The sequence below is a fragment of the Canis lupus genome, chromosome 12 (genome assembly GCF_048164855.1).
Source record: "Canis lupus baileyi chromosome 12, mCanLup2.hap1, whole genome shotgun sequence".
In the NCBI taxonomy this organism is placed as follows: domain Eukaryota; kingdom Metazoa; phylum Chordata; class Mammalia; order Carnivora; family Canidae; genus Canis; species Canis lupus.
This window is the reverse complement of record NC_132849.1, coordinates 16,430,265-16,454,910: the sequence shown is the minus strand read 5'-3', so window position 1 is coordinate 16,454,910 and position 24,646 is coordinate 16,430,265. Positions and strand designations below refer to the sequence as shown.

General features: G+C 38.8%; 1 protein-coding gene across 10 annotated transcripts in view; it reads left to right on the top strand.

Annotated features, from left to right (window-relative positions):
* M1AP (meiosis 1 associated protein) overlaps window positions 1-24,646 on the top strand; it is a 78,856-nt gene that overhangs the window by 34,476 nt on the left and 19,734 nt on the right. For all 10 annotated transcript variants that reach the window (XR_012004270.1, XR_012004268.1, XR_012004269.1 and 7 more), the window contains exons 5-6: window positions 20,040-20,213; window positions 23,682-23,844. Coding sequence is in view for 6 of the 10 variants with exons in the window: in XM_072769937.1 (XP_072626038.1) it covers window positions 20,040-20,213; window positions 23,682-23,844 (337 nt within the window). In the remaining 4 variants the exon portion in view is untranslated. The remainder of the gene's footprint in view (window positions 1-20,039; window positions 20,214-23,681; window positions 23,845-24,646) is intronic.

The following is a 24,646-nucleotide window of genomic DNA, read 5'->3' as shown; positions in this document are numbered from 1 at the left end:
CCAAAATTCTGCCCTCCAGAGATAACCACCATCAGCAGCTAGGGCACTTTCTGCTGAATCATTTTCCTTAACTATACATGGACGTGGACACACATGTAACATTATTATTGTTATCAGTACTTTCACAAAAGTGTAACTATAAAGTACTCACTGTTATGTCTACATTTTTATTTTTTTATTTAGCTAATTATCCTACTTAGCATATTCACACATAGAGATCTAATCTACTCCTTTTAACAGCTGTGAGGCATTTTACTGTATAAATTCATCACTATTTATTCAACCATCCAGTTGGATTTTTACATTTTACTGAAGAACTATGTGACCTTGAACAGCTTATTTAAACTTTTTATTCCATAATTTTTTCATTTACAAAATAGGAGTAATAAGAGGGTCATGGGGTTTTTATGAGAATTAAATACACCTTGCATGTAAAGCGCTTAGAACAGTGCCTAGCACGTGTGAGCAGTAAATAAATGTTACTTGTTGATAGTGATAGTAATAGAACCGTTTTATATATACCTTTTTACTGAGAACATTTCAAGTTCTAATAATTTTGTTATTGAAAAAGAAGATACGACCATAAAATAATTTTTTAATTTAAAACCATTCATAATCTTACCACCCAATTATACTGAGTTTTGCACATTGTTTCTCATTGTTTTGCACATTATGTTTAGGTTACATAGTTATAATTCATGTATGTGGTATTTTGTTTTCATGTAACATAATATTATAAAACTTTTCCCACAGTTTTTGTAGCCTTACTTTTCCATTATTTATCCATTTTGTTCCTCTTTTGCTCTTAAAAGAGGACTAGGGAGTTAGTCTATGAAATAGAGATATAAGGAGGTATAACTCCCACAGAGGAAGCTGGGAGCCTTCTTTACCTTTATATGCCCTCTTACATATATTATGCCAACTCTGCTCATTAGAGCAGATCACTAATGCTGAATCTTGATCATAAATTTAGGGTCTAGGCGAGCCTGCCAATTCTAGCAGCCAAAGTTAACCCCATAAAAGAGCCATTGATGGAGGGAATAATGCTAATAATGCTGTTGGCTTTACTCATTTGTAAGTAAGTTTTGAGCCTCAAGGAAAAGATACATGAAATAAAAGCCACAGTCTCTTAACCCACTCTAACTTTTGTTTATGGATCATAATAATAGCAACATTTATTAAACACTATCCAAATTCTTTCTTTCTGTTCTAGTTTCCACAGGGGCGCCTGGGTGGCTCAGTAGGTTAAGCATCTGACTCAATATCAATCAGCTCAGATCATGATCTCAGGTTTGTGAGATCAAGCCTGGGCTCAAGCACTGGACCTGGAGCCTGCTTGAGATTTTCTCTCTCCCTCCTGCCTCTCCCCCTTATCTAAAATAAACAAATAAATAAATAGATTTTAAAAAAGTAAGTGGTTTTCACATATTACCTTATTAATCTTCATGTATCTAGATGAAGAAACTAAGGCATAGTTCTTCATGCAAATTAACTTTCCCAAGGTTTCTCAGAGATAGAACAAGGATTCAAGTCTAAGCAGTTTGATTCCAGATTTCACATACTGAAATGCCCATTCTCTTTACTGCCTTTGTTGAAAAGGGCAATAGAAATAATCCACAATTCAAACATTGGTTCTTTGAAAAAACTGATAAATGGAGAATCCTCTGGTGAAACTACTGAAGGAAAAAGACACAAGAAACTATGTTAGGGTTGGGTAAAGGGATAACTGCAGACAGAACTATGAATTCAAACATTTAGAAAAAATGGACACATTCCTTAAAAGATACCAAATTTGACTCAAATAAAAAATCTAAATGTTTCCCATAATGTACCAATCTTAGGTGGCTTTTCAGCTGCGTTCTATCAAGCTTCCAAGGAAGAAATCAGTCCAATCTTATACAAACTCTTCCAGAAGTGGAAGGAGGGAGGGAGGGAGGGAGGGAGGGAGGGAGGGAAGGAAGGAAGGAAGGAAGGAAGGAAGGAAGGAAGGAAGGAAGGGAGGGAGGAAGGAAAAAACAAATGAATACTCCCCTCCAGAGTCTCAGAAGACACCATAGGAAAGTGATAAGACCAATCATAATTATATATCTAATTCAAATGACCAATAAAGAGCTGGTATCCAGAATAAACAAATTCTTTAAAAAATCCAATTTTGAAACGAGCAAAAGATCTGAATGGTTATTTCACAGAAGAGGAAATTTAGGGACAAATTAATATAAGAAAATTTATCACCCTCATTAGTAAGCAGGGAAATACAAATTGAAATAATGGTATACCATTTTATGCCCACTAGTTAGCAAAAAATTAAGACGTCTCACTGTAGTGTTGATAATAGCAGAGCATTAGAAACTCTTATACACTGATAGCATGTAAATTGATACACAACTTGTCATTTTGTTGTAAAGTAACATTCACAATATCCTATAATCCAGCAATTCCATTCCTAGGAGAATATCCCTGGAAAAACTTCTACAAATATGTACCTAGAAACACATTTTGAATGTGAATATTGACATTATTCAAAAAGCCAAAAAATTAGAAACCACTTAAATGTCCATTAAATGAAGCATGAATAAATAAGGTATATTCACAAAGTGGAATGTCATACAACTGTGAAAATGAATGAACCACAGCTACATACAATGTGGATGAATCTTCTCAATATTGAGAAAAAAGCAGATAACCAAAGATATAAAATATACCTCTTTATAAAGTTCAATCAAAATTAATAAGACATTTGTTTAAAATAATAAAACTACTTTTATGGGGCACCTGGGTGCGTGGTGGTTGAACGTCTGCCCTTGGCTTGGGTCATGGTCCTGGGGTCCTGGGATGAAGTTCCGTATCAGACTCCTGCTGTTAACCTGCTTCTCCCTCTCCCCATGTCTCTGCCTCTCTCTGTGTGTCTCTCATGAATAAATGAATAAAATCTTTAAAAAATAAAATAATAAAACTACTTTTAAAAGGAAAGGAATGATAAAAAAAATTCAATGTGGCAGGGTTTCCCTGGAGATTAGGAAAAAGCATACAAATATCTTAGTAGTATTGTTAATGTTCTACATCTTAAGTTGAATAAAAGATTCATAAGTGTTTCTTTTGCTGTTATGCTTGTAGCTTACATATATGTTTACATGTGTTTGCATATAATAAAACTTTTATAATAGCTGTCTAAAGAATGGCTAAGTAATAAATATGCCAAAATTAAAATAGCTGGTATGATCAATGCACTTTGGCATCCAGAGGGCATCTGTCCAGATTGACAGCAGTGCACTCCTTGAGTATATAAGTCTTTCAGCCAATTACAAATCAACCTAATGATGCTGTCAGCCAGCCTGCACTTCTCAACCTTGCACACAAGGATATCACGTTCCCTTTCTAAGTGCTCACAAACCATCTGCTTAGTATTTCCTCTAGACTTTCTAGGGATCAATGTCAGCTCTTTTGGAAAGGTATTTTATCTATATGTGTTCTCAGGAAACACCAAATGTTAACAACCCAAACATAGAAGGTACAGATTCATTGCTTCCTAAAGGAGTCCAGGAAAAAAGTAAAAACAAAAACAAAAAACCTGTCTAATGCTTCATGCTTTACTGCACTTGTCAAATTCCACATATTGATTGTTTTCTCTTTACAGTGTCTTGGAAAATAGACCAGAAAACACAGCTGTTCGTTGAGTTTATCTTTGATAACCACATTAAAGTCATTTCCCTGTGGTGTTAAGACTGAATTAGAACCACTGTTGTATTTATTACCTAAAGAGTTTCAACACAGAGAGACATCTGCTTATTTCATTAATAGAAGCCATGGTCTCAGAAAATGTTTGTTCTTCCTTATTCTAAACTGAATTAAAGAAATTTTTTAAGCTCTCAACAGAAAATCTAAAGTTATTTGAAAATTGAGATTTTAAAAAATTTCCTCACCAACATTACAAAGGAATAATTTACATGCTGTACATTGCACCCATTCAAAGTATAAATTCAATGAGTTTTGACAGTTATATATGCCCACAAATCACCACCACAATCAAAATACAGAACATTTCTATTCATCTCTAAAAGATTTCCTTTGCCCCTTTACACTCCTTCCCTCCCTCATTCCCTAGCATATGCCACTGATGTGCCTTTTGATTAATTTACATTTTATATAAATGGAATCATACAGTACATACTTCTTTTGTGTCTGACTTGCTTCTTTTAGATTTTGAGATTAAACCATGTTGTTTACACCTGTAGTTTCTTATTATTGCTGATTGGTAATATATTGTATGAATATGCCACATTTTGTTTAACCATTCTCCTGTTAATGGATGTTTCCATTGTTTCCAGTTTTTGACTGTTGTGATGAAAACTGCTGCAAATATCCATAAACAAATTTTTGTATGACGTTTTTATTTTTCTTCGGTCTTACTGTGTTTATGGTTCATCTTTTTTCATCCGTTTGTTTCAAACTATTTGTGTCTTTATACTAAAGTGTATCTCTTATGACAGCATGTAATTGGGTCTTGCTTTTTATCCATTCTGCTAATCTCTGCCTTTTATTTGGAGTATATAGTCCATTAACATTTACCATAAGTATTGATATGGTTGGATTTAGGTATACCATTTTATTTTTTGTCTTCTCTGGTTTTTGTTTACCTTTTCCCTGCTTTCCCATGTTTTTAGATTATTGAATATTTTTAGCATTCTGTTTTAATTTATATTTTGTCATTTAGCTATATTTCCTTGCATTACTTTCTAGTGGCTTCTCTAGAGATTGTTACAGGTCCTTAATTTTTCACAGTCTACTCAGAGTCAGTATAGTACCACTTCATGTAAAACACAGAAGCCTCAAGATTACAAAATTTTAAGGCACCTAGCTGGCTTAATCAGTGGAACATAAGACTCTTGATCTTAGGATTGTGAGTTTGAGCCCTATGTTGGATGTAGAGGTCACTTAAAAAAATAAAATAAGGGCACCTGGGTGGTTCAGTAAGTTAAACATGTGCCTTTGGCTCGGGTCATGATCCCAGGGCCCTGAGATCGAGTCCTGCATTGGGCTCCCTGCCTAGCTAGGAATCAGCTTCTCCCTCTACCCTCCTCCCTGCTTGTGATCTCTCTCTCTCATGCCCATGCTCTCTCTCTCAAATAAATAAATAAAATCTTTTTTAAAAATTAAAATAAAACAAGATTATAATATTTTACATAAAATGTAGAAACCTTGTAGAGATTAAAAGATATTTTTAAACTTTTCTGCAACCTGATTAGAATATAGTACCATTTCATGTAAAATATAGAAACTTTGCAGCCATGTAGGTCCATTTATCCCCTTCATACACACACACACACACACACACACACACACACTGTCTTTTATGTTGAGTTTCCATGTGTATTACATCTACAGTATAAATTACACATGACAATATTATAAATTTTGCTTTAAACAATTAAGTGTATTTTAAAGAAACTAAGAGAAAAATAGTCTTTTCATTTCCAGTGCTCTTCATTCATTCCTGAAGATCCAAGTTTCCTTTGGATATTATGTCCTTCAGCTCAAAGAATTTTTGTATTTCTTGTAGCTAGTTCTGATGGTGACAAATTCTCTTAATTGTTATTTATCTGAAAATGCATATTTCACCTTCATTCTTGAAGAGTGTGTTTCTTATATATAAAATTTTAGGTTGACAGAATTTTCTTTTCTTTCAGCATGGTAAAAATGTTTTTCCACTATCTTTTGCACTTCCATGGTTTCTGGTTAAAAATCACAGTTCTTGAATCATTTTCTCCTATATATAAAGGGTCGTTTGGCAACTTTTATGAATTTTGCTTTTATGTTTGTTTTTCAGCAGCTTTACAATGATGTGACTAGGCACAGATTTCTTACTTAGGTTTCACTGAGCTTCTTGGATTTATAACCATTCTGTACCCAATTTCAATGTGTGGGGCATTTTCCCACAACAAGCAATTCTCCTACACCAGCTGGATGTCCTAAAACTTAACTCAATTCTGGCACTATCCAGAGATAGCATCAGATCCACAAATTAAGGGCTCAGTCCCACAGAAAAATCTCACACATGTTCACATGCACCCAAGAACACACCAGATACCAATCACAAGTCCCTATGTCAAATATGCTTCTGACTGATCAGCTATAGATCAGAAGTTCCAATGACCATCTCCTTGGATTTGATAAATTTGTTAGAGAGGCTTACAGAACTCAGAGAAACATTTTATTTACTAGGTTACCATTTTATTATAGAAGGATAGAATTCAGGAACAGCCCAATAAAAGAAATGAATAGGACACAGTGTGTGAACAGAGGATCAGAGCTTTCATGCCCTCTCCCAGCATGCCAATCTCCCCAAATCTTTATGTGTTCATCAACTCAGAAGCTCTCTGAACCACATCTTTTTAGGGGTTTTATGGGGAATTCATTACATAGGCTCAATTTATTAAATCATTGGCCATTAACTATTTTATTTTATTTAAATTCAATTAACATATAATGTATTATTGGTTTCAGGGGTGGAGGCCAGTGATTCATCAGTCGTATATAATAACGCAGTGCTCATTACATCACGTGCCTTCCTTAATGTCCATCACCCAGTTACCCCATCTCCCAACTCCTCCCCTCTAGTGACCCTCAGTTTGTTTCCCATGATTAAGAGTCTCTTATGGTTTGTCTCCCTCTCTGATTTCATCTTGTTTTATTTTTCCTTCCCTTCCCCTATGTTCATCTGTTTTGTTTCTTAAATTACACATATGAGTAAGATCGTATGATAATTCTTTCTCTAATTGATTTATTTCACTTATCATAATATCCTCTAGTTCCATCCACATTATTGCAAATGGCAAGATTTATTTTTTTTGATGGCTAAGTAGTATTCCATTGTACCACATCTTCTCTCATTTGTCATTCATTTGTCATTTGTCACTTCTCATATCTCATTCATTTGGCGATGTACATCTGGTCTCTTTCCATAGTTTGGCTATTGTGGACATTGCTTCTATAAACATTGGGGTACAGATGCCCCTTCAGATCACTACATTTGTATCTTTGGGGTAAATACCCAGTAGTGCAATTGCTGGGTCATAGAGTAACGTCATTTTCAATATTTTTTAGGAATCTCCACAGTTTTCCAGAGTGGCTACACCAGGTTACATTTCCACCAACAATGTAAGAGGGTTCCCCTTTCTCCACATCCCTGATGCCAACTGATATCAGGGGCATTTTTTCATGTGTCTGTTGGCCATTTGTATGTCTTCTTTAGAGAAATGTCTCTTCATGTCTTCTGCCCATTCTTGTTTGGATTATTTGTTCTTTGAGTGTTGAGTTGGTAAGTTCTTTATAGATTTTGGAAACTAGCCCTTTATCTGACAAGACATTTGCAAATATCTTCTCCCATTCTGCTGGTTGTCTTTTGCTTTTGTTGACTGTTTCCTTTGCTGTGCAAAAGCTTTTTACTTGATGAAGTCCTAATAGTTCATTTTTGCCTGTTTCCCTTGCTTTTGGAGATGTGTTTAGCAAGAAGTTGCTGGGGCCAAGGTAGAGGTTGCTGCCTGTGTTCTCTAGGATTTTGATAGATTCCTCCCGTCTCACGTTTAGGTCTTTCATCCATTTTGAGTATTTTTTGTGTGGTGTGAGGAAATGGTCCAGTTTCATTTCTGCATGTGGCTGTCCAATTGCCATTGGCAATTGATTCAACTTCTGGGTGGTTCCTTTCTCCTCCCCAGAGGCCACAGTGTAAACTGAAGGTTGATTGACTCCTCTGGCAACTGACTCTATCCTTAGGTACTTTCCAAAAGTTGCCTCATTAACATGACAAAAGATAACCTTTATTGCTCTTATCACTTAGGAAATTCCAAAGGTTTTATGAGCTCTGCCAGAAACAGGACAAAGACCAAATATTTATTTCTTCTTATAAGCCACAATATCACAATCTATAAATTTATATACTTGCTTCAATTTGGGAAATTTCCTGCCATCATCTCCTCCAATAATTTTTCCATCTCATTCTCTTCTGTCTCTTTTTCTGGGACTCCAAATTATCCTGCATGTTAAACCTTTTAAAATTGTTTTACAGTTTTCTAAGTTTCTGTGGTTGGTTTTATTTTGTTCAAACTTTTTTCTTTCTCTTTTGTAGATTAAATTATCCCCATTGACCTATTTTTAAGTTCATTGCCTCTCATCTCTCATCTCCATTCTATTAAGCCCATGCAGTGAATTTTCTTGTTCAGGTACTGTATTTCTCAGTTCTAAAATTTCCACATTATTCTTTTTTAATATTTTCTATTTCCCTGATATTTCTTTTCATTCATTATGAACCTATTTTCTACTCCTCATTGAGCATAATTATAGTTTATGTATATAATTATATAATTATGCTGCTTTAAAATCTTTGTCTGGTAAGTCTGATGCCTTTACCATCTTGGTGTTTGCATCTGTTGATTGTATTTTCTTTTGAGACTGGATCACATTTTCTGACTGTATGCCAAAAACACTTGGATTGTATTTTGTGAATGTTGTTACAGGGACTCTGGATTCTACTCTATTACCCTGAAAAGTGTTTTGGTAGACAGCTAACTTTTTAGATGCAAACTGCAACATGTCATGGCCTGCAGTAGTCAGGGACTCAGATCTCAGTTGCATTCTTTAAGCCTAAACTATGAGCTACTTTCAATTTGTCTCATACATGACTAGTGCAAGGGTCAGCAAGGTGCCTGCATTGAGTTTTAAACATATAATTTAGGTTTCTCAGTCTCCCTCCTTTCTTGAATTTCTTCCTTTCTGGAGGCTGTCTTTGCCCCTGGCTCCTTCCCCTGGTAAGGCCAGTGAAAGATGAAAGCCTTTCTATTGAATCAAGTTCACACTGTTACAACTGAGGCCACCATCAGGGGAACTCATTCTTTACTGATCACTTACTCCCATGTTTCAGTTCCTCTCTGAAATCTACCTTTGTTCAGTCTCCACAGCCCTGAAGTAGCTGTTTTATTTTTTTTACATATATTATCTCAAGTTTATAGATATTATTTATAAGAAAATTAAAACCCAACCAGACTGGAAGGCCCCCTTCACTGTTGATCAGTTTGATTCTTTCTTTTTACTTCCTTTTCTATATTATATTCACTTCAGTAAGCTCAAGTGCCTTATCATTTCTGTCTTTACGAGACTATGACTTAAAATTCTTTGATTAAATCCCAACTCTTCTTTCTTCCTCCTTTCTCCTTTTCATCCCCTAACACTTACAGATACACATATCCCTGCTTTACTTGGCAAATGATCTGTGTTACTCCCACCAACCTTGGATAATCTGGGTACTTTCCCATCTGAAATCAACCCCATGATATACCTAACCACTGGAACACTAGTTAGCACAATACAGGGACTGATTTGGGACAGAAATAGACACAAGTACAGATATAAATTTAGGATAAAGGTAGCCTCTCAAATTACAAAGGCAAAGATGGACTTGTTCCAAAAGTGGTGCTGGGGCAACTGGTTACCATCTAGAAAGTATTCCAAGTGGACCAGGGACCTAAATGTAAAGAATAATATTTTAAAGAGTAGTAAAAGAAAATGTTGGTGAATTTCTTTATAGTCTTAGGATAGGGAAAGTTCTCTACCTGTGATTCAAAATCCACATGCAGTAATTTATTTAACTACATAAAATAAAAATATAGCAAAATAAAAATATGGCATGACAAAAGACACCATAAATAAAATCAAAAGACAACTAAAAAACTATGAGAAAGTATTTGCAATTTATATCTTAGAGGCAGTGGGGATGTGGAGAGGAAGGGCTAATATCTCTAATATAAAAAGGACACTTAAAAACTTCAGGGAAGGACACCTGGATGGCTCAGTCAGTTAAAGGTCTGCCTTCGGCTCAGGTCATGATCCCAGCGTCCTGGGATTGAGCCCTGCATCAGGCTCCCTGCTCAGTGGAGAGCCTTCTTCTTCCTCTCCTTCTGCCCCTTGCCCTCACACCCCCACCTCGTGCTCACTCTCTCTCTCTCTCTCCCTCTCTTGCTTTCTCAAGATATCTCAAATAAATAAATAAAATCTCTTAAATAAATAAATAATAATAAAAATTAAAAGGGGAGAAAGACCAAAAACCCTACAGAAAAAATGGACAAAAGACATGAATGGATAATTCAAAAGATATTTGTAATAGCCTTTAAACATATGAAAATAGGCTCAACCTCACTCATAATTAGAAAAATGAAAATTAAGACCACACCAACATACTATTTCTCACCTATTAGATTTGCAAAAGTTAAAAAGTATGAGAACACAATCTGTTGGTGAGGCTACTCATCCATCCATTGCTGGTAGAATGCACAGTGACACAACGCTTTTGGAGGGATATTTGGCAATATTTAACAAAATAACGTGTGCATTTATTTTTTGTTTTGTTTTTGTTGATTTACTTATTGAACATTTATTTTTCTATTTTAGTCTTTTTTTTTTTTTTTTTTTAGTTTTTATTTAAATTCCAGGACAGTGGAATATTAGTTTCAGGTGTACAATTTAATGATTCATCACTTCCATACAACACCTGGTGCTCATCACAAGTGCCCTCCTCAATACCCATCACCTATTTAACTCATCCCTCCTCACTTCCCCTCTGTAACTATCAGTTTGTTCTCTATAGTTAAGAGTCTGTTTCTTGGTTTGCCCTCCTCTCTTTTTTTGCCCCATGCTCATTTATTTTGTTTCTTAAATTCCTCATGTGAGTGAAATCATATGGCATTTGTCTTTCTCTGATTTATTTCACTTAGCATAATACTCTCTAGCTCCATCCAATGGCAAATGGCAAGGTTTCATTCTTTTTTATAGCTGAGTGATATTCCATTATATATACATAATCTTCTTTATCCATTCATCAGTTGGACACTTGGGCTATTTCCATAGTTTGGCTATTGTGGACATTGCTGCTATAAATATTGGGGTGAGTGGATCCCTTTGAATTAGTATTTTTGTATTTTTTGGTAATATTTAGTAGTGCAGTTGCTGAATCATAAAGCAGTTCTTTTTGGTTTTTTAAGGAACCTCCATACTGTTTTCCAGAATGGCTGCACCAGTTTGCGTTCCTGCCAACAGTGCACAAGGATTCCCTTTCCCCACATTCTTGCCAATACCTGTTGTTTCCCATGTTGTTGATTTTAGCCATTCTGACAGGTGTGAGGTGATCTCTCATTGTAGTTTTGATTTGCATTTTCCTGATGATCACTGATGTTGAGAATCTTTTCATGTGTCTATTGACCATCTGTATGTCTTCTTTAGAAAAATGTTGATTCATAGCTTCTACTAACTTTTTAATTATTCAATTTGGGGGCTTATGTATTTTCTCACCACTCCCACTTCTAGAAATCCAATACCTTGAAGGTATACCTCCAACAATACAAAAATGCATACACATATACAGGATCACAAAGATGTCATATGGTCTGTCTAGACATATTTTAGGACTTTCTTGGGGTTTTTTTCCCTGGGTTTCCATGTCATTTTAATACTTTTCTTTTGGGAAGCCTGGGTGGTTCAGCGGTTTAGCACTGCCTTTGGCCTGGGGCGTGATCCCGGAGACCCAAGATTGAGTCCTGCATCGGGTTCCCTGCTTGGGGCCTGCTTCTCCCTCTGCCTGTATCTGCCTCTCTTTGTCTCTCTCTCTTTCATGAATAAATAAATAAAAATAAAATATTTTTAAAAATAAAAATAAAATTTTTCTTTCTTTTACCTAGCTCCCCAGATACTCTTTCTTGTTTCCTCCTACTTGCAGTGCCTATGAAAACACTCTATCCCAGTCAGCTTTTCAGATTTGCATTGCAATTTACATTACAAGCTTTTTTGTTTATAGAATATGTAAATATGTTTGTGCAGAAGAGGACTCTTTAAAAACTTCTAAGTCTAGTGTTTTCCAAGTCAAACTATGCTTTAGACTTTGGTATATCTCAATTAGTAGCGACCAACCTCTTTTGCATGTGAGTTGCATTTTTTTCCAGTAAAATTAAAATAGAGCTATTAAGGCCATAGATAAAATATGTTTTCTTACAAGTTGGGTCCTATACTTTCCTGAAGAAAAAAATGTCACACACACACACACACGAAAAATAAAAATAAATGGCACTGAATTTTCATAACTAAAACGTTTACATGTAGAGGCAGCTTTCTTTTTTTTTTTTAATTTATTTATGATAGTCACAGAGAGAGAGGGGCAGAGACACAGGCAGAGGGAGAAGCAGGCTCCATGCACCGGAAGCCCGATGTGGGATTCAATCCCGGGTCTCCAGGATCGCGCCCTGGGCCAAAGGCAGGCGCCAAACCGCTGCGCCACCCAGGGATCCCTAGAGGCAGCTTTCTAATCTTTCATCCCTTATAGTTGCATGATGCTTTAAAGGCTAAAGAGTGCTTTCAGGTGTCATCAATTTTATATTCAAATGAGCCCTATGCCTAGGTATTACTACCATTCCCACTTTATAGATGGGGAAATTGAACTTAGAGTGATGAAGAGATTAGTCTAATTCACAAAGTGAGCAGCAGGCTGGCCAGAATTCGTTTATTCGGTGCAGTGCAGCATTTACTGAGCTCCCGTTGTATGCCAGACACTGTGCTAGTGCCGGGTGTACAGAGCTGGATAAGGTGCTACATCTGGTGCCCTTAGGCATACACACACCCTTCATTAACCAAGACTCCTTTCCTGCATCTCTGGGATCCCTTCTCAGATAGGGCTGGGCAAAGCAGGACAAGTTATGCAACTCAAAACAGGATTGGGGGGCAGCCTGGGTGGCTCAGTGGTTTAGCACCACCTTCAACCCAGGGCCTGATCCTGGAGACCCAGGATAGAGTCCCACATCGGGCTTCCTGCATGGAGCCTACTTCTCCCTTTGGCTGTCTCTCTCTCTCTCTCTCTCTCTCTCTCTCTCTGTATGTGTGTCTCTATGAATAAATAATAAATAAAATCTTTAAAAAAAAAAAAAAAAAAACAGGATTGGCTAGCAGGGAATACTGTCAGCTCCTTGTCACTCAGGGTTGTTCCCATGGCTCCAGAAGTGTAGGGATGCATTGCAGCTTCTGCCCATGGAGCAGTCTCTACCAGTAATCACAGACTTCTGCTCCTTTAGAAATACATAGGCTTAAGAAAAAGAGATTCTAAAATCTCCCAAAGTAATTGCTTTGCAAACATTTTCTTTTAATTCATCTGCTTACTTTGAAATTAGGGTGGTATCTGTGTCAGAACTGGGGGAGGGAGCATAGTTCGTGAGTTTGTCACTAACAATGTAAAGCCTTCATTATAAATCATTTTACAGTGATTTTATTCTTTAGTTAACAGTTGAGCCTTTTTTTTTAGCCCACCTCAAGCTGTATCAGCTTGACCATCTACCATAGAACTCTCCGGTAGCCAGCTAGGGGTGGGAAAGAGGCATGTCTTCTCCATACTTCTCCATCCTTTCGTCTTCTTCTACCACCACTCACTACCACCACAGAACGGAAAACATGTGGGGGATGGCTGAGTAGAGACATGTGGGCATTCCATGCAAGCTAATAATTTTGTACCTTAAAATAAATATTTTTAAAATATTCATTTAACAATTGTTTAGGATCCAAAAGCTGCAAAGAGAAAGGAATGCTAGCACTGTTCTGCCCCAGCCTTTCTCACTTCCTAAGCAAAACCTATGCCTTGCAATAATGAAACCCATCCTTCTTAGAAGCAGCTGTAGTCACTACCTGTTGTTACCTGAGCATGCTCCTTTGGGGTTCTCATCCTTCACCCTGTCAGCCAGTCCTTACTTTCTCTCCTATTCTTTTTTACCCTTCTTATTATTCCTCTAGTAGCAGGGATAGCAAGACCCACTCCACTTTCATGATTTGCTCCTTCACTTATTTCTTTTTTAAAAATTTTTTTAAGATTTTATTTGTTTATTCATGAGAGGGGGAGGGGGAGAAGCAGGCTCCATGCAAGGAGCCCAATGTGGAACTCAATCCTGGTCTCCAAGGTCACCCCCTGAGCCAAAGACAGACAGATACCCAAATCCTGAGCTACCCAGGCATCCCACTCCTTCACTTATTTCAATTATCACCTTCTTAGAGAATACTTACCTGACCCCTAAACTAAAAATTCTCTCTTCCTCTCTCTCTGTGTCTCACATACACACACACCATACCCTTATCATGCTTTATTTTTCTTAATAGTCATATGTAATTTTTTTCTGTTTTGATTGTTTGTATATTGTGTGTTTATTGTTTGTTCTCACACTAGAATGTAAGCCACAAAGCAGAGAATTTGTCTTATTCATTGTTGACAAAATCAGTGCCTGGGTCATAGAAGGCACTAAATAAATAATTATTTGAATGACAAATAAAATGAATGAAAGGATGAATGAATGAATGAATGAATGAATGAATGAATGAATGACATCACTACTCTTCCTGAGAAGAGTTCTGGGAAATAAATTCTCTCTATTCTCATTAGAGTTCTAGTGATGTTTTGCCTCTCTTGAAGATTAGAACCCTAGGAAGATGGTCACGACTTGGTCAGTCTTGCACTCACTTCTCTAAGAGAGTCTGCACCACCATAATCATCACTGCCCTGCTACCTCCTTTCAAGGCTCTTCTCCTTTTTCCTAGGGTCCAAGCCTTAGTGAGGCACATGAGCTCAGAAAGACAAGCCAGGCTGCAGGCTGCCCCCAACATTGTGAGCTGTTGGGGATTATCCTCAAGTCATCACTGATTTGAAGACAGTAGTTAGATGACTCTGCACAGTTGTTCCTGAGCAAACTTTGTCCACTCTGATTACTTATCCTAGTTATTAATATCCTGTACTCCTGTATTCAGAAGCTGGACAACACTGATTGCAAACTGGCCCAGGGAGACTAAGATAATTAGCCTCCCTGGGCTAATTATAACTGTGATTCCATAGTTTTTGCAGTGGCTCTTGGCCTTTTTGGAATCACAGCATTCTAGAGATTCTGATAAAAGCTAAGGGCCAGTCCCCCCTCCTCTACTCTATTAGAAAATACACGTACAGATGGAATTGTATACAATTTCAAGAGGTTACCAGGACCCCTAGAGCCCATCTTGCTCGAGGACAGGCCATATGAGGGCCATTTGGAAAGGAACAGGCCTGGCCTATAGGTCAGGGCCTTTGTAGGACTGGGGAGGATCTACAGGACTGAGCTAGAGCATCATTTTCCTAGATCTCTAGTTTAGATAGTCTATGTCTGTGTGTTGAAGTGTTACATTCTCCTATATTAAACACATTTCCATTTTGTAACCTTGTTTTAGGGTTGAATTCTGAGAAGGACTGCTTTAGGCATTACTTTGTTTTCAATCTTTTGGCTCTCTTAGTTTTTCCTATTACTGTGGCTCATCCAGAAGAGCTCAGTAAAACATGTCTCTACTTGTGGCCACAGGAGGGCAGGGCAAGTCTAAACACTGAATGCAAATGCCTGCTTTAGCTTGGCTGCAGAGAACCAGTCCTTCCTTGCCCTCACCACCCAAACACTAAGAGCCACACTCACTCCGGTAACCTTCCTATTTCATATGGTCAGTGGCACCTATCTTATTCTGTGCCCAGTGCCCTGCTTGCCAGTCAAGGTAGGAGCTGCTCTTCAACATCTGAGAAGTGACAAATATCTTCCCCATTCCCCAAGTTTGGCATATTTTGTTATATTTGTGAGGAACTCAGTTCTATACCTTAGTGTTCTTACATATGTTTGTGGTAGGGAGAAAGCAGTTGCCAAGAGAAGTGATGAGGAGGAAATGTTAAGAAAAGGAAAGCACATTCTTATCCTATAAGAGTAAATCATTTTGTTGATGAGAGAAAAGGAAGAAAATGCCATTTGTTGGACCTACACATGCCATTCATAAATAATCATCTCACTTCTTATGCCTCACTACAACTATGAAATAGGTTGTACTATCCCCACTCTGTCCAGAGTCACATAACCAGTAACTTTCAAGTTGTGATTCAAACCCTGCTCTATTACATATCACTGCTTTTCATAAACTCACGGAAAGAGAAGAAAATCCTTCTGAAGAAACAGATTAGCAAGTGTAGTTAGTATTGCCCATATGAAGCCCACAGATACCCAAGAGGTGCTGATTAAACCCAAATAATGGAGGATATAATTAAGCATAACTTCCGGGACAGAGTCAGTTTGGAGTTGAGTTTGGGGGGAGGAGTAAGCCATGGATTGACAGAGTAATAAAAGCACTAAGGAAGGAAGGAAGGAAGTCATGTGGCAAGGAGACTAATTTAGTTGAAGCAGAAGAGTTACAGGAAAAAGTAATGAGAGCTGAGGAGGGGGAGCAATTGTTGAACTCAACAGGCATTTGCTAAGCTTCAACTCTAAGCTAGCTACTGAGCTAGGGGATTTGAATGGGCATATAGGATCTCAACAGGCAGGGTTGTGGAAGAACCGTATGAGCCATTACAGAAGGGAAGAGTGGGGTGTTTAAGGAATAATGACTAGAACCAACTGAACAGGATGAGTGAGGGGAATAAAGAAAATGACCAAGGAAGGCAGTATGTGCTCTTTAGTAAAGGAACTGATGAAACCATGTTTTAAAAAAATTAACTGGTAATAGTACCTAAGAAGTACTAGAAGGGGGCGGCTGGGTGGCTCAGTGGTTGAGCATCTGCCTTTGGTTCAGGTCATGATCCTGAGGTCCTGGGATCAAGTCCCATATCAGGCTCCCCACAAGGAGCCTGCTTCTCCCTCTGCCTGTGTCTCTGCCTCTCTCTGTGTGTCTTTCATGAATAAATAAATAAAATCTTAAAAAAAAAAAAAAAGTACTAGAGGAGGAATGGAGTTGATAGGCCAGCATGATCCAAGCATAAGGAAAGGAATGCCTGAACCAGTGACAGAGAAAAATGAATTAAAAAGTTCTCTCTCTAGTGTGTTCTGGTTTCCACTTTAGTCTTCAGTTTGGACAATGTGACTGTCCCTGAGAAGCTGCTGACTTCCTTCTGAGCTTGCAAAACCGTGGACTCAAATCTGAAGCACTGAGTTTCTATGGAAATTACACGAAAATTTTTGCAAAGGAAAAAGCTCTGTGGCTCTCCCAAGAAACTGTAGGTTAAGAAGTTGGAAAAAATTTCAGGAACATTGATGGGGTTTCTACAGGGAAGGCTGGCATTTTCCTTCATAAAGGCATGTTTCAGGCATGGTTCTTCAGCTTTGCAGGATCAGAAAGTTTATTTTCTCAGTAGCATCTCAGAGATAGACTCACCCTACCAAGCTCAAGACCACAGTATAAGCTGGAATGTCTTAGACGAGAACCATAACTACCATAATACCAAGAACAGCAGAGACTTGACAAACACATCCTGCCTTCAGGACATGCCATTAAGCCAGCATGCCCTCCCCTCTGAGCTACACTTGGATGAGTGCAGCCTCCGCATTCTCCTGTTGCTCCCCTTATCTGTGCTCCATTTCTGGCCAACCCACTTCCCTGCTAATGGACACATTCATTTTTTGTATAAAGCCAGTCCCATCCATAGGCTATAGCCAAATCTTGCTCTGGTCAGTAAGCCATTCCCTTTTCTTAAGATAACTGTTTTTCAGTGACCTTACCACTCTGTGTTGATATTGTAGTTTAACTATCTGAGGAAAGTCCTATTTTTCTATTTCCAAGGTTTTGGTAGGAGATCACTTTGCTGTGATCGCCTTATACTGCCATGGTAGGAGTTTCTAATCTACCCTTTCCCTGGGGAAAAGAAAAGAAACACTTAGTTCTCTTCTGCAAAAGTCTGTTGTTTGAACTCTAAACCATATTATCCTCTCCACTTCCAGAGATCCTTCACTCAATTCCATTTCTTTTGTTCTGTATCTGCCTTCTTATGCTTTAAGGATGATTTTGCCTCACTGAAGTTCTCTGGATTCAGTTCTTTCCTTACTTGTTACTCAAACTGAAGTCCAGGCCTCAGTCTCAGAAAAATTAAATTACTTCTTCTTTTGCCTGTGACAAAACAAAATTCACATTATTAAAAAGATACTTTCTCTTTGCTCATGAAGACATTTCTTGGGCAGTGACTTTATATTTATCAGTACTTAAAGCATAATGTGGCAGATGACAGTTTGAGGAGGAATGATTGGGTCAATAGTGTAGCTTTATAAACTCCTTAAAGGAAAAGAATATCATATAATCTTTGTACCTTCTGCAATATTTCATTTTTTATATAGTACATAATAAAATTGCTGCTTGATGGAATGAATGAAATACTTTGCTAACGAATCCTCAGTATGTTCATGGAAGATGTCAGAGTTTTAATCATACTGGCCAAAGAGAAATGCGTTTAGAGCCTCTTTTCATCCACAGAATAAGTCATTAAATATGACATGAAGTCATCTGAGTCTCACCACACCTCTCCTGTGTGGGTACCAACACGCTGGACTGAAGCCCTTTGTTCCCTGTGGAGAGACTGCCACCTCTGCTGCCTTGTCCTCAGGAATGTCGTTCTAGAAATAAACCAGCCTTCTCCCTGGGGTCTATGAGTCATACACAGAAGTTAATTCATCAATTTTCTTAGGCTCTTTGTAAAAGTATTTCAGAGAGTCCCTCATGGTAAGGAAAAAAAAAAAAAATCAGGTTCCTCTTCGGTTTCTTTCCAGCCCTTGGCTCATTTCCTCTCTCTGGGCTTCCTCTACTACCTTATATTTGGCTTTTACTGATAACCTTTACCTGCAGACCCAGACCGCAGTTCCTGAGCAAGTGTTGCCTAAAGTAGGAAGTAGACCAGCAAAACCTCATTCCCTCCACATACCCAGTTCCATTCACTCAGATTTGGAAACAAATCACAGACTATTCCTGTCTTCCTGGCTGCTAATCACACTTGTGAGTTATAGCATGCCAATGACAAATTTGTAGACTCTGTGTCCAAGGTAAAGCCCAGGGATGCACCATTTTTTTCTTTTACTTTTTTAAAAAATTTGTTTTTTATAGCAGAAGTAATAATTGAATACACTTTTACTGTGAAACAAGAACTGAAGAAGCAGCGCCTGGATGGCTCAGTCGGTTAAGCATTTGCCTTTGGCTTGGGTCACAGTCTTGGGGTCCTGGGATCAAGCCCGCATTGGGCTCCATGCTCAGCTTCTCCCTCTCCCTCTGCTGTTCCCCTTGCTTGTGCTCTCTCACTCTCTCAAATAAATGAATAAAGTCTTTAAAAATAAATAAGAGCTGAAGAAGCTAAAGCTCCCCCTTGTTAACAAAATATTTAACTTGCATTGCTGTATTATTTTTTGGCTACTTTTGTATTCCAGAGTGTTTTTTAAATACAATAAAATTCAAACAAAAGAAGTATGAATAATAAAAAAGAAACATATTTCAGAACTCTGTCCTGTGTCCACTCCTGCCCACCATTAACAGTTTGATGGTAGCCTTCCAGACCTTTGTAAAAGGCATTTACATACATATATATGTACTTAGTTAGGCCAAGGGTTTCATTTTTATATATTTTATTTTTATGTAAATGGTTCATAATATACATCTGTTCTACAGCTTTCTTTTTTTAAAAAAATATTTTATTTATTTATTCATGAGAGACACAGAGCGAGAGGTAGAGACACAGGCAGAGGGAGGAGAAGCAGGCTCCATGCAGGGAACCCAATGCGGGACTCAATCCCAGGAATCCAGGATCAGGCCCTGAGCCAAAGGCAGACACTCAACCCCTGAGCCACCCAGGCTTCCCTACAATTTTCTTTATTCATTATTCATTTACTGTCTCTTAACTTTCCCTGCCAGTATGTTTTTTATTTTGTTTGTTAACAGCTTCGTAATTCTCCAAAGGTTGAGTGTGCTATAATTTATTTAAACATTCTCCTATTGATGGATATTTGAATTGCTTCCTGTTTGAGGTTTTGATTATTTGTTATTACAATAATGCTGTACTGAACATCTTTGCATATGTGTCCATGTGTACTATCTAAGAATGCCTCTAAGCGAGTTATCTAAGGATAGAATTGATAGGTCAAAAGATAGATGCATTTAAATGTTTACATTTTTCAAGATGTACAATTAAAGAATTAAAAATTTTACCAACTAATTCCTTTCTTCTGCAGAGAGTTCTATCCTGGGAACTGACATTGACCTTCAGACTATAGACAATGATGTTGTCAGCATGGAGATTTTCTTTAAAGCCTGGCTACATTACAGTGGAACGGACCAAGAACATATCCATCTTCTTCTTCCTTCACGGTGTTTCAGCAACATTTCCAGAGCCAAAGATGATTCAAGTACACACCCTCAAAAGACACATTATATAGGCTATGATTATCCTAGTCTGAGATTAAGACTCTAGATTTGTAAGTCATCAGAATACACTGTAGTTGAGGTTTAGGGACTGGAGGAGGCTGTGCAGTATAAGCACAAGGAGTAAGAAAAGAATTTCTAAAAAGTAACCACAGTAAGGAACTGAACCTAATTAAGCCCAGACTGCAAGGGCCAGTTAGTTTGGGAGCAAAGACTTAGATACCTCAATAATTGGGGAGCACCTAAACTAAAGAAGAGCACAGTGAATCATGTTTTACTCGTTTTTCATTTTGAATTGTAGTGGATATTGTTGACATAATAACTTGAGGAATGCTGGTATTTAAACAATATCAAGAGGGCCTGTGAGAAAGTAAAGAACCAAGATTAAATGAGGACTTCTGGATAGGAAGATACCAAATTGAGGTAAACTAAAGCAACTACAGAGGCAGGCCCCACAGAGGACAACTAGTAGCCCAGCTAGTAGAGGTGGGAGTTCAGTGAGAAAAATAGGGTACAGATTCCCACCCCCAAAGGGGAGGGAGGACACATGGTGGTCCTTTCTGCAGATAGCCATCAGATCCTTACCTTCTGACCCTTCTCCATACCCCTATTTCAACCTAAAGCCTGGGATGCCTTTAATGACTTACCTTGATTTCAACCTTTCACTGGTGTGTAAATCTTCCCTGGACCTTCTTTCCATTCCTTTTGTTCAAGGCTGATGGTGCTGATTCTTCCCTACCCATCTTCTGGAATCCACTCCATATCTATTTTTCCCCATGCAGTATGTTACCTCCTTTCCTGCATTATCCTATTTCATCTCCCCCCACCACCGTGAAACAGGTACTATTACCATATGTCATTGAATCTAAGATGCTATCAGTTATGAGATACACCATTACTTTATGTACCACTAAGGAAGAAAAAGACTACCAATTAAACATGACTCGGTGCTTTCTATCACTAAGAAATATTGTTTTATCCTTACTGAGAAGTTAAAGTGGTAATTGTTAGGAGTGTGTGCCTGGCCAATGACAATTGTAAGACATATGCAGAGATGTTAGTATGTGTGTGTGGCGGGGGGCGGGGGGGAATGTGTCTTAGAATCAATTAAACATATCTCCTTGTTTTACAGATGAGAAAACTGAGACTTAGAGAAATTAAACATTTTCCTAGGACTCCACAGAAAAATTAATAGCAGAATCTGAAGCTAGGCAACTCCAGAGCCCATTAATTCTTAAGATTAGAAATCCATATTTTGGACATTTGATTATAGTAAGCCCAGAAAATGTTCATCAAACCCAGGTCTATCTGCCTCCAGAACCTGGACCCTTACCTACTACACAACCTGCCTCATGCTGGGCATTTATAAACAAAGATGCTGCCTCATGCTGAGCACTTCTCTCATATGGAAGGCTGGGGTTCTCAAAGGCCAGGAACTCCTGCAACCAGCCTTTTTTCAGCTGTTACACAGCACTTGCTCATGGAGTAGTAGAGGACTTCTCTACCTTCCCCCCTTCCTCTTTCCATGGCACCAGGGTCAGCCCAGAATGTTTATCTCCATCTGCAGTTATTTTTTTGGAAATTTGCAGGTCTTCAGGGCTTATGGTGGAACTTAGATCCAGACTCATCAGCTCTTCTACTAGGGAGGCCTACACTGGAGTCCAGATGCTCGGGCGCAATTGGAGTGAGGTCTGGGGAAAGTAGCCCTCCTCCAGGGTGCATGTGACCCATCTGAGAGTTTATACAACACAATAAGGACCATACTGTAGTTGTCCATTGTTTAAAAAAAAAAAAAAACTGATGCATGACTACACTGTATTTCTGGAAATACGGCTCACTATAAAAAAGGAAACAAAACAATAGAGAACCCTGAGCTTTCCTACTCTAGAATCTTTTGAGGACTGCTCCTCAGATGTTCACTCTGACCCCTTACAAGGTTCTCTACCCACTCCACCTGCTTCTGTAACTGCCCAGGGCCCTTCAGCCTGCTCTTCAGTGCTTCCCTCAGAGGCCTCCTGACAGAGAGCACAGTCAGCTTCAGATGAGTGTCTTTTCTTGTTTCATGGGTTTGGAGTCTGCCACCTTGGCATCTGGGTTCAGGGTGGTGAGCTGCGCACCTGATTTTAGATTCTAGTCCTGCTAAGACAGCTTTAGCAGCCTTGGCACACTGTCGAGACTTCAGTTCCAGTAGTTCTCAGCCATGGCTACAGTAAGAATCACACAAGGAACTTTTAAAAAAACACCAGGATCTGGCTTCCATCTCCAGAGATCCCAATTTCACTAGTGTGCGGTAGGGCCCAAACATCAGTATCTTTTAAAATATAAAAAGATAAAATTTCCTTAATAAAGAGGTGATTCTTATTGCAATCAGCATGGAGAATCTCAGCCAGATGAACACAGCTTTCCAGCCCTAAAGCCCAGAGATCTAACAATGGAGAAGTCAGGCACCAAGGAAAGGAGGAGAGTTGAGTCCTAGGCCGAGTCACTCCTACTGACTTCCTGGGCTCTGAGACATGGCAGCTAAGACTGTCTCACCCAAAGTTAATGTCTATGTCTAGTTGCTGGGCCAGCTGGATCTGACATCTATTCTGCCATCATATTTATTCTTCTATATTTTTTCTGCTTTCGTTTTTACTTCATGTTCGTTAACAGTATTCAAACCTGGTATACATTTTTATTGAAAAAAAAATTGTAGTATCAAGGCTTCAAAAGCCTAGTGCAATAGAACATTGCACACTGTGGCATGTGAATGTACCCACCTCCCAGAGCAGAATCTTAATACAGAAAAACATAATACCTTGATGAATAATTCATACCTAGGTGAAGCCCCCTCAGAATGGTTGTCTGTTGCCACAGTGATGCTCTAGAAGATTCTACATTCAGGTTTCTTTGGGGAATTAAAAAATAAACCATTTCAGGAACTTATTCCTCCCCCTCCCCTGAATGTCCCTACAAGAGCCCACAGAGAAACAATAGCTGTCAGCTGACTCCCTGACTTCTGCTTTCCTACTCTTCCTTCATCTGACCTATAGTCTTGCCAAAGCTTAGCCACAGGGAAGCAGCAGAGGCAAGATTTCCATCTGTGATTGCAAAGGGCTCTGCATATTGTAGTGTTAGTTGCCTCCTCCACAGAGGGCCCATATTCCTCTCAGACTGGATCACAAGCCAGATCTCTCACTAAGAGGCTACTGTTCAGCCAGCCCAGATATAAGACAAGTAAAAATCATATCAGACCCAGAAAACAAGTTAGATATAGTATTGAGCAACACTGTAGGTCCAGACCTGCTCTGTCTTTCCAGACCAGTCATACTTTCCCCTTTCCATTCCCTGCCTCCTCCCAAGCCTTACTTGCCTGGTGGATGTGGAATGGGTAGCAGATGTTGTCTCTTACTCACATAGCCTGAGGTAACTTGTGACAAACAATCCCTCCTCCAATGCCATTTTTATTGTAGTGTGCCTGAAATGTGATCTCCAAGAGCGACTCCTCAGCCCGTCCCTACTCCCTGGCACAGCTGATGGCTCCTTGAGAATGGATGACCCCAAAGGAGACTTCAGCACACTCTACCAGATGGCCTCCCAGTCATCAGCCTCTTGTTACAAGCTCCGGGTGATCAAGTATGGGACAAGGGAACTTCCCCAATCTGTGCAAATGCTTGTTCTTACTGGTTCCAGCTAGGAAGTCCAGAGGTAGAGGGCATCTCCAAGTACCAGGCAGTGGGAGTCAGTTCCAAAGCAGAAACTGCAGGTATGGGAATGAAAGAGCAATATTAGGCTACTCCACATGTGGAGACAAATGGGCATATGGTGGAAAATGTGCCTCAGTAGGACATTCTGAAACCTGGATGAAGATTGGAAATCCAGAAAGTCTCTGAACACAAAGAAAAACAAGATCAGCAGTGTTAATGCATTCCACAACTATGTACTGAATACCTTACCATGTTTGGGCATCAGGACAGAGATCTGACCTTCAAGGAACAAGGGGATAGATAGGATCTACTCCTGCCTTGCCATTTTTCTAAATACTAGAATTCTGCTTCCAGAGGGACCAGTTCTTGGATAGAATTAGCAGTGATGGCAAAGACCATCACTTTTACTGCTTCCTAGTTCCTATCACAGTACCTGTGCACAAGTATATGAGTAAGCTTGACTATGGATGCTACTGGGGAACTTTCTTAAATTTTTCCTGTTTTGTTTTTTTTTTATTTCGGAGAGCAGAGTAAGCGGGTAGTGGGGGACACAGAGGGAGAGGGAGAGAATGGATCTTGAACAGGCTCCATGCCCAGTGTGGAGGGCAGGGCTCAATTTCATGACCGTGAGCTCATGACCAAGCCAAAATCAAGAGTCAGACACCTAACCGACCGAGCCACCCAGGCACCCAATTCACCCTCTTCTTAAATGCATCTCTCTCAGCACCTTG